We start from the raw sequence: 12,130 nt of genomic DNA on the forward strand, positions 1-12,130 counted from the left end.
TCTCCGCTTGCCATTACTCGCTGATGTCTGTACTTAAAATTATTGTACACAATACACAATACACCTTGATTTGTGTAAGTTAATGTAAATGACATTTTAATAATCGAAGACTTATAATTTTAACTTTATAGCGAAAACCAGACACATACGCACACGTGACACGATTGTAGCACAGACACTAACTGATATAGGTCAATATCTGGTATACGATTTAAAACATTTCACTTGATTTTCAAATAAAACGGCCAAATCTAAAAATTTCGGGAAAAATCTATAAACTATAAAATATATACTATAATTATATTATTATATTGTACATTATAGTTATCTTAAACGATTATCAACTGCCATCGTAATGTGTTTCGATAAGACACAGACAAATGCAACAACCGTCGCGACGCGTTGCTGCAATATACATGCAAAGGTCAGTAAAATATTGTATCAGGTTAAACAATTTATTTTTGCGCTTTTATCCCACTACCTAGGTACAAAAACGCAAATTCATTTTGCGCTTTTGAGCTATCGAAAAAAAAGGTCGATTTGCGCTTTCGGGCTTCACCGCAATGCGCCTTCCATGTACAAAGTTCAGTGTATTAACATAAAAATCTTAAACAATAAAATATAATGAGTTACCTACCTACTGGAATAATTCATTATACCAATCTATGTAGATCACTTGTTCTATACATTTAAACAGAGACATGATAACTTTTCTTTCTTCTGTTAAAAGCAATTTACAACTAGTAGCAACTGCTAGTATTTGTAAAATATTAGGAGATTTTGGTAAAATTATATCTCTGTATTTAAAAGATGAAACTGAATGTGTAGTTTTAAAACCAACACGATCTGAGGATTTTTGGTTAAACATTAAATGTGAAACACTTAAAAAAAGAATAAGGTTAAATTAAAAAAACTGCAAGTGAATGATAGTTGTATGTCTTTAAGACAATGTTTATCAAGTAAGTATAATCAATTCAAATGGATTTTTTTAATTTACTTAAGATAACGCTGAAAATAAAGCTAATGGAGACCAGGTATCCATTTTTTTTTTAAGAATTTCTGTTTGAGAATGGGCGTTATCAACTAACTTATTCCTGAGTAGCCTGGTGTACACAATTTTATTATTATATGTTCGATTATATTAGGTTAGCTTAATGTTTATGGACAATTTCTAATTTCAATTTTTTTAGGTTTTTTTTTTAAATATCAATAAAATGTTATTTGTCGAGTAAAAAAGCGTGAGAAATTAATACAAGGCTCCTGATATATTGATACAATAGCAGTTGAAAAATATTAAAAATACATAGTCACAATTTTTTTTATAAGAATTTAAAGTTATCGAATTTTGACAATGTTTATATCAAGTTTAAAATTTAACAATAATTTTGTAGTTAAAAACAGTGGCGCCGAAAGCATATTTTTTATGGGCGGTTCACCCCAGTGTTTGCTTTGTGATAATTGAATTTACCTTATAATCACGTGGGTGGTGGGTGGTGGTGGTAACTAATTTTTATACTTTGCCCCACCAAATGAAAAACAAGTCTTTTATAGCTAAGGATTGAACATTTACAAGGTTCTACGTAAGTAGATAGTCTGTATAACCAAAAAATCTCAAAAATATAAAAACACGATTTATTTTCATAGTTATTTTAAGTTCAAATTTGGAGGAAATTACATATTATTTAATAACCAAGAATAACGATTTTAGTTATTTCGTTGTAATTTTCTAATATTAAATCAACTTAACGGCTACTCGTATTAATAATAAGTAGTAACAATATAAATATAATATAAAATATTCACACCGACAAACCGTCACTCGCTCAGAATCGTTTTTCGTATACAGTGATATTATATCATTGAATTCAAATTTAATACTGTCCATTATACAGTGACCCACTTGTAACTTACTGTACAGCAGAGCGACATCCACTTACCCACATTTTTTAAATTAATTTGTATACTATTTTATTTAGAAACATAAAATAATATTTTGTAATGTCTTAATCATTATAGTTTTAATATTGTCAATGTTAATTCCGAGTATCTTTAAAAAACCCAACATAATTTTTATATAATAGTTTCTAAGTAATGCAGGTCAATATTTTATCCGAGTTAGCTTATTTTATGTTCGTCCTTTGTAACATCAATATTAATTTTATTACTATTATACAAACTCTATAATAACACGTCAGAACTCTGAAGAATGGAATAATAATACATCTATTATAATGATTGACGGTTTCTACTCGATTTTTTTTGGGACAAGGCCACTTTACATAAGTTTTGTTTTTGAATAAAAAAAACTATTTTGAGTCTATTAAAAATAAAATACCAATTTATATAATTTTCAACGAACATTTTTTGAACGTTAACGTTAATTACTACACTCAATTATGAATATTGTTATAAATATATCAAACATTTTAATGCTAGGGTTTAATTGTTTTTGAAAAAAATTTAGAATTTATTTGATCTGTTTATACGGCTTATGAATGCCAAATTTTGAACAAAATATTGTTAATTAATATTTGTTGATTTTTGAGTAGTAAAATTTACATTTTTTAGTTTAATTTATTAATGATTATTTTATAAATTATTTTTTATTACAAATATTATAATAACTTACATATTCGTTGTGTATAATAAATAAAAAATAATTTAACTGCGTATAAATCTAAAAATAAGTTGTATAAAATATATTGAACAAGCATAATATATTAAAAAATTAAAATTAGGTATTATTATTTTTTGGAATTATATTTTGGCGTCGTAAATGTCTTCAACAAAGACTCATATGAATGCATTAATACTAATATACCAAAATACGTCTATACTTATTAGTTATTACTATACTTATACTATCTATCTTAAATAGATTGAAAATTATGGAAAAACTACGAAATTAATCCCGAGGAGGTAATTTTGTTTATAAATTGAGTTTTGTTTAGCACTATATTTTAACACTTTAGGTTATCTAATTAATTAAAACTTTAAAAATTAACTGTATACTTGGCGCATAGGTAGTCGTTAATTATTATTATTAATTATTAATATTTATATAAAAAAAAAAATAAAAAAAAATATTTATATAAGCATTTTCTATACACCATACAATTTTGAAAATATTTTGACTCTTTTTGAGCTGTTTACGGACATTTTCAGTTTTAAATTTTTTTAGTTTTTTTTTCTATAAATATCAATAAAGTTTTATCTGTTGGGCCAAAAAGTGTATACATTTAATACAAAGCTCCTGATATATTGTTACAATATCAGTTGAAAAATATTAAAAATACATATGCACAATTTATAGTTATTTTGTTGTGATTGTATAATATTATTCGTGGGTACTTGAAACTTCAAAAGTATACTATTATATATTTATGACAGTACCACGGTTTTTTGTTGATGTATAACGCGTTATAAGTACCTAATAGATATTATGACATGATTAATTTGGAATTTATTATAAGTACCTATTATAGGTCAATTTTTTTTAAATACTATAGACTATAATATAATATTATGTCTTATACCTAGACTGACATACCGTCTCCGCTCAGAATCGTTTTTCTTATACAATGATATTATATTAAATTTAATACCATCCATTATACAGTGACCCACTTGTAACCTACTGTACGGCAGAGCGAAATCCACTTACCCACCTTTTTTTTTTTTTTTTACTTGGCTCGCGCTGGATTATTGTAATGTGTGGTGTAACACTGATGTTAGTTTACATAACAAAACAATAATTTCTTTACGGCTATATTAAAAGTTATTTAAATACGTAGGCATATTCTCCAGTGGCATACGCAGGATTTTTCAATGGGTGGGAGGGGGGGGCTTGAAATGTCCTATACATTTTTAGCGTAAGAGTAATAGATAAGCAACAAAGTCCATACGCCCGTCATAGAATGTGGCGCCATACACTATACACTATAATGACGTGTATTACCTATGTATATATTATACGAAATTTTTTCACTTTTTACGGTTTTTTATACGTCATTGTAGCGTGCGGCGCCACATTCTATGACCAAAATCCCCTATTGACTGAAATATAGGTACTATGTGCACTTGTATATAATTTATACAAAAGAAGTCTTCCCGACGGTAGAAATGTCCGTCGATTGAACAATTCCCTTAATCAGGGCTGTTCATGAATATTAAAACGATAGGTGGCAGCGTGTGTGTGAGTGTGTGCGTATGTGTGCGTGTGATTTTTAATTATGTTAGATGGATGTATTGATTTTTAAAACGATGTGTGTTTTTTCTTCCGACTATCGTAAAAAGTAATGGGAAACAATGACACAAACTATAAATCAAAATCTGTTATCCCGAAGCTAATAACCGGAGCATTTCGATATAGGTATTATACTATCCATACATACTTATTATTTTGTATATAATTGTGAAAAATAATTATTTTTAGATCGTGTATAGGATTTATGAACTACCTAGGTAGGTTAGGTTACGTACCTATAACCTTTTTTTCTTAGCTTCATACAAATTTCAAAAATATCAAATAATAATGGTATTGATCAATACACATACCTAGATATGTCGGATATTATCGGAAATTCAAAACTAAAATCGTGTTTCTGTTTAAAAATTTAAACAAAATAAAAGCTAATTGGTGAACAACTAAAATTTGTAAACAATTATTTAATACAATTTATAATATATATAATATTGGTTATATTTTTTTTGGATATGCACTACTTCATTAAAAACCCACGAGCCGCCACTGGCCTAGCTGTATAACTTCACCGGGGATAAATGAATAAATCTAAAATAGAGAGCTATAAATGCGTATCTCGATTTTGTACATCTCAGTTCAAAGGAAAACCGACGTCGGTGTTTGATCACTTTGTGTGATAACACGTCCTAGATAGGCAAACGCAAGTCGTGGATTGGATTTACCACTTGGTATATTTTTTGACGTGGTTGAAACTACTCTTTAAACTTTTATGATGTAGGTAGGTACCTATCTAAGAACAATTTCTGAGATGTTCGTCGAAATCGTTCCCATGGGACCCTCGAAAACCTGTATAGTAGGTATTTTATGTGAAAATAATAATACACCTGCCTGAATTAACATAAAAAAAATGTGTTACTTACCAGGTCCCGTCTATACATATATTATAGTAAGTGCATGGAAATTCCACAGAACGAGAATTCCACCGAAGACCCTTTTAGACGTTGATTATTCATTCCAACAGTACCTATGTTTTTACTGCTTAAAAAAATGTAAATTTGAACCGGTTTTTTGTATCCGATATAAAATAAACATTATGTAAGTAATGGTACACTATGTATATATGTGTTCTATACGTATTATATTGCTTAGTCATATATATATTTTTTACACGTATTTAAAAAAATATATAATCAAAAATGTTCACTATACTAAAAACCATTGTAATCTGTGGACATCACCACAGGTGTAGTCAACGTTTTTTTCATGTCAAAATAAACGTACCGGTCGAGTCTTAGTAGTCTTACACATTTTTTAAAGGTAAAAAATGTATCGGTGAAATGTACATATAAATTGTTATAAATATCACCAGGTGGAATTGACAGTGACCCACATCGCAGCGTACGTGTCAACTTTGTGTGGGTGGTGTATAGGTGCAGAGGAACAACAGCTGCCTCTAAATTTGGGTGACAAGAACAACATTATATCCTATATTACAGTGGTCTTCAACCGCGGTGGGTCGCAACTCATTTTTGGGTAGCGTAAGCTTTAAAATTGACTCGCGATAAGTCTTCTTTATAAAATAAAAATTGAATTTACAAAATTATACACCTAAGGTAAAAAAAATAATTCACATCATATTTTTATTTTATTTTATATTTTCATATGAATTCTATACATTTTCAGTTAATAATAATTAAATATTCTACATACTAAAATGTAATTTTTATTTATCCAGTTTTAATAGTACTACTATTAAGCAATTTTAGCTTTTTTACAAAGCTTACGTGGGTCGCGAAAAATGTAGGCCTAAAAAAGTGGGTCGCGAGTCCAAAAAGATTGAAGACCACTAGTCTATAATATAATATTATAGTCTATAATCTATAAGACTATATATTATGTTAAAGAACGAGTACCGGGTGTTAATTAAAATATCCCGCACCGCAATTGCGCCTACCTAGGTGGCTAACTCGAGAGTCAGTCGATTTTCACTCGAGGTGGTGACTGACTTGCCAGACACTCCAACACGGTTTTCGAATTTATATTTTTTTGTAAATACGAAAAAACACCGGGCATATGCCGAGGGACCGTATATAATTCATTCAATTGTCGATTTTCATGTGAGATTTCTAGACACTGACACTGAAACTCGATTTTCAGACATTCGAGACGAGATTTGTTACTGGTCAGTGATCACAAAATAAAGTAATAATAATTTATTAGTTAAACACATTCATAAATGTATTGACAAATATTACGCGGTGCTGACGATATTTTGTGGTGCATTATTTTAATTTAATTGAGTACCAAAAACTCAGCACGATTATCATTAAATGTTAAAACCTAAGATTCATTGTCTGCCAATTAGTTTAAACATTTTTATTTAGCATTCATTTCAGTATTTTTATTATAAATTATGTATATTTCTAGAAAATTAATTGATATTGTAAATCTATATACTAATCTAGGTAGTAAAACATTTGTAGGGCCTCGCTACTGCCGTCAATTTTAGCTGAAAAGACATAAAGTATTGATAAATTTAAAGTTAGTTAACGCTGTCCGATTTTGATTCAGAAAAACATTTGAACTCACCATACAATTGTCTATAGATCCTACGAAACAATTTGTAAAAACTAAATTTTATATTTTTTGAATTCTAATTGAAATCTTGAAAATATGAACTTTTTTGAATCATAATTGAAATTAAATCTAATATTAAAAACGGTAAATGTTTCGTACGATCTACAGACATTTTTCTGGTGAATTCAAATATTTTTTCAGAATCAAAATCACACAACGTTAACCAATTTTAATTTCCTCAAAACAGATGTATGTTTTTGTAAAATTCATGTACCTAGTGAAATTTTTACGGTTATCGAGTACTTGACATGCGCATGCGCGTACGAGAGAGGATTACCGTATTTAATTTCACTCACACTAATACTTATTTACAACTAACACTTAGATCCCGGGCGGCTATGACAAGATTAGAAATTGCCTAAATGTTGCTCCTTAAATAATGACCGTAGCGAGGCCCCTTAATGTTATTTTATGATAATGACAGATGACTATTGATAAATAACTAATGATTATAATATTATTTGTTATAAATGAACTGCAGTAGAGGTATCAATTGGCCATTTAGTTTTATACCTATAATTAATTATTGAAAAAAAATGTAATAATAATAGTTAAGCTCTAGTCAAATTTGCTGTAATAATTATGGTTGTTAAAACGTTAGTAATATTGTAAGGCGTATTATACGTGTTGTACGAAACGGGATAAAAGGTGGTGCCTAGTAATTTATTACCACAACCATCTGCTACACCCCAATCGATCCACACCACCTGTCGACACAAAAATGTTCGGAATGTATATTTCGGTTCATGTATCACAAAGAAGAATATTTCGAGGGAAAAAGACCCTCTCTGTAATAGCGTCGTGCGTGAGTCATCGGAATGTGTTATGATCAGGAGTGATGACCAAGGGTATTAAAACTGTACGTCGTGGTCGTAGTTATACTGTATAACGTCGGGCGTGGTATATAAAAGTAAAGTAATATTATGTTGTTTACGATTATGACTATCGATGAACGATTATAATATATTGACTATAATATTATAAATGCACTGCATTGTAGCTATAAGATACCTACTCAATAGACGAAATTAGGAGGGTTATGCTTGAAGGGGGGGCTTTACCCCTCAGTTTTATCCGTACCCTCCCCCTCTAAGTGTTATAATCATAATATTTTAGTTTAAATCTTTAAATTATCAGGGTCTGTGCTGAAGATACAATATTTTAGTATAACAGTATAGAGATTTCCTACCTTTCCGGTGGATTTTCCTAAAATGTTATTTCGTAAAAACCTTCTCCTGGCAGTTACGAACATCTTAAAAAAAATTTGAGCCAAATCGGACCAGCCGTTCTCGATTGATGAATTGCTATACATTTTTGTCTCCATTTATATATATATATAGATAATGTACTGTTTTAAACAAAGTGTTTGCTTTTTTTTGTTTTAATTAAAATGTTTAGTTAGCACCTAACTGTTTAATTTCATATATGGACAATTATAACGAGATCGATTATTTCGAGTTTAATGAGTGTTCAATGATAAAATAATCACTCTGTATACTCGTGGTATTTTCACTGGCGATTTATATGACTGACGAAGCGATGATAATGTTCAATAATACTTATTATTTTAATATTTTCCAAATCAAGTGACTGTTTAACAATGTATGAGGTATCTATATACTTAGATGTTTCTAATTTTACTTTTTGTATTTCGTAATTTTCAGTGCATTCTTATTTATTAGCGCATATTTTATATTGAACCGCTAAAAAGTGATTTTTTTTAAATTTCACTTTTATTTTGGTTAATTTTTTTTTTATGGTGGTTCTCGACCTGCAAAAATATTGCTGAATCGTTAATATTATTTTCTGTACGTAAATTCTGCGTCAAAAAAAAATAAAATTTAACATAATACAATCCGCCACAAATATGTTAGTATAGGTATACTGTGGCAACCCTCGCACGTTACAACATTGTTATAATAACCACGGAACAGCGTGCCAGCCGTCGTCGACCCTTCTCACCGAATGGATTGTACACCCGCACCGATCACCATCAGCCGCCATGTTGTTTTTGAATAGGTACTTTTTTCGTTTTCGCTGCACACACGCTTCTTCTTTATTCCCGGGCGGACGTCGTCACAAATATATATATATATATATATCCATTCTACCGTCCCTAAACGACGCACAAACCACTTTTTTCTCGGTGAAATCCGAATAGAGGTAGTCACCCCAGAGGTATAACAACAATAATATTAATCAACAAAAATGTGGGTAAAATACGGTACACCTGCTATGGACTGCTATGCAGCTGGCAAATAGATGCTCATTTCAACATATTATTCAACATGTTTTGTGGCTGGGATACACATTTTTTTGTTTCTGAACTATTTTGGTTGGGTTTTCATCGTCATAATATAGTTACTTATTACCCAAGAAAAACATATTCTGATTCATAGATTTTACTTGTAGAGGAAAAATATCGAGTAACGTGCTATAATTTTTTAAAAATAATAAATAAGTTGAAATATCTGTTTATCTCTCAGTCCGTTTATTTGTTTATTGCGAGTTTAATGCGTTGGTTATTGTATTACAACAGGTTGCTTACGTGCATCGACTAATCGATAGTTATTTTACATAGTTATAAGTATTTAAAGTTCTGATGAGCGGAGTGGAGTGGTGCGGCGTTACCCCGCAAAATGTTTGTCCACTACTCCGCTCTTCAAAACTTTAAATATCTACTTATAACTCATAAACTACTCGCACTAGATTCGATAAAATATAATTTTTTAATAAAAAGTTTTGTAAACGACTTGAAACTATAATAATATTTTATTGTCAGTATACTTGAAATAATAATATTTTCAAAATCATTTACACTTCTTGAAATAATTAGTGTTCAATAATAAAAGAATCACCCTGTATACTTGTGGCATTTCGACCGGACAAATTCACACATCATCCAACTAATACCATTGTCAGTAAAAATATTAAAGCAACATTGCAAATCTATTCCATACGCGATTTATATGACTATTCACGAAGCGATAATAATGTCCAATATAATACCTAATATTTTAATATTTTACAAGTCATTTGTCCGTTTAACAATGTATGGGGTATCTATATTCCATGTACTTAGATGTTTATAATTTTATTTTTCATATTTTCCAATTTTAAGTGCATTCATAGTTCATATTTTTTATTAAACTGCTAAAAAGTGACTTTTTTGTTGATAATTGTTAATAATTTTTTTTCTGTACGTAAACTACGGCCCTATTACCGCTTTACTAAAATTCAATATACGCTAACTGTGGCAAAAATAACATATTTATACAATTTGCCACAAAACTGTTAAGATAGGCAACCCACAACACCGTTCCAGTATCCACGGCATCAGCGCGCCAGCAGACGTCGGCCCTTCTCACTGCATACGCGCACCGATCGCCGTCAGCCGCCGTGACGTTTAATAGGTACTTTTTAGGATTTCGTACGGTAAAACGGGACCCTATTACTAAGGGTCCGCTGTCCGTCCGTCTGTCACCAGGCTGTATCTCATGAACCATGAAAGTTCGAAAGTTGACATTTTCACAGATTATGTATTTCTGTTGCCGCTACAATAACAAATATTAAAAATCCTAGAATATACAATACAATCAGTGATGCCGGCATGTTTATAGCTGATCCTGTTACGGAACACTTCGTGCGCGAGTCCGACTCGCACTTAGCCGGTTTTTGTGTAGCACTCACGATTCTTTATTATTCCCGGGCGGACGTCGTCACATCGATTCTACCGCCTCTAAAATATAAGTATCACCCTTACTATCTCCGTGGAAAATCAATAAATTTAAATACAGTTTTTTTTTTACAGTCATAAGTATGGAAATTCTGATTGAATAGCATAATAATCGATTTTTTTTTTTCAAAAATTAACAAAATTTTTTTTTAGGCAAATAAGTTTATTAAATTTCCGAGATAGCTATTTTGTTTATCGTATTTTTTAAAACAGTTAAAAAAATATTTTAAAATTTAACGAAAATCACCCAAGTTAGGGCTAGTTATTATTTTTAATTTTAGCCGAAAAATCAGCGTGATTGTAATAATTAACATACGAATCGTATTTTGCTAGTGCCGTATGTATAGGTAACATAACTATTATTCTTAGAAATTCAAAATATAAATTAACTCTAACATGGACAATTGTCATTAAAACTGTTTTAAAAAATGACTGTAAAGAAAATTGCATTTCAATAATATATTGATTTCCCACGGAGATACGAGACTTCTGGTTCATACTGAACAGCAGCGATGGGTCAACGCTTTTGTCGACCACCATCGCCACGACACCGTCGCTCTCCCACCACGCCAAATAGGCACAGGGCGGGACGGGAAGGGAAGCCCCGCAAACCGAGTACCAGCCGGTGGCGGCCCCTCTATGGTTTTCCAGCCGTCCGACCGACCACTTGTGGCCTCTCAGTTCTCGTCCGATCGCTGAAATCATAAGCATTTCACCTTCGTATTCGTATATCACCGGTGTCTATTCTCTTCGAATAAACGTCCCTTGCGGACCTAAAACATTTACCTTTGAGTTTGTGTTGTGATCATATTGTGAGCGTCACCTTCTCTTGCGACCGCACACACAGCGACCGCGGACAGTACGAGCACCGTTCCACCGCCCCAGCCATCTCATGGTAAGAACTACGGTTATCTACTATAATATAATTCTGATAAGAACTGGAATTCGTCTCGTCGAGTCTGATTTGATATTTTAACATTTCTGGAAATTTTGTTGTACTTTGTCGAACTTTGTTGTAAGTACTTAAAATAATAAATGTAATAATATTGTAACGCCCATGATAGTGACAAACACTTTGGAACAAACGTACTTTATCAGGCACCCCCTATTTGCTGTGTAAACCACCTCGGGTAAACCTCGGTTTTCCTAAATATTGTTGCTAAGTACATTTATTGCCAGCGTGGTCATTCGCTCGTCCATTCAAAGGTATATTTTATAAAATCCACAACTTTGAATTGCCATAACTTTTGAACGGTAAATATCCGGAAAGTTAAATATAAATTATGATTTACTATAACTAGTTAATAGTCATAACATTCCAATTCACAGTTGAGGTAGGCTGAAGTAGGATTAAATGCTGTGTTGACAACAGTTTTTTATATTTTATGAATTTTTTCGCAATACTATTTTATTGACAACCCTGGGGGAAGGACATGGATTTAAAATAGGGATCTGGTAACTTTTGATTTCTGGAAAAAACTTATAATTGATTAACATGCCCATTAAAGTGAGTTGTAGCTTATCAACACCTACTATATAGCAGAGCTATTACC

General features: G+C 31.1%; 1 protein-coding gene across 1 annotated transcript in view; it reads left to right on the forward strand.

Moving 5' to 3' along the window:
* The first annotated feature begins 701 nt into the window (after positions 1-701).
* The window catches only part of LOC100571095 (torso-like protein), a 36,453-nt gene continuing 25,024 nt past the window's right edge, over positions 702-12,130 (forward strand). The window contains exon 1 of the mRNA XM_029485388.1: positions 702-898. Coding sequence (XP_029341248.1) covers positions 702-898 — 197 coding nt within the window. The remainder of the gene's footprint in view (positions 899-12,130) is intronic.

Source organism: Acyrthosiphon pisum, chromosome X (genome assembly GCF_005508785.2).
Source record: "Acyrthosiphon pisum isolate AL4f chromosome X, pea_aphid_22Mar2018_4r6ur, whole genome shotgun sequence".
In the NCBI taxonomy this organism is placed as follows: domain Eukaryota; kingdom Metazoa; phylum Arthropoda; class Insecta; order Hemiptera; family Aphididae; genus Acyrthosiphon; species Acyrthosiphon pisum.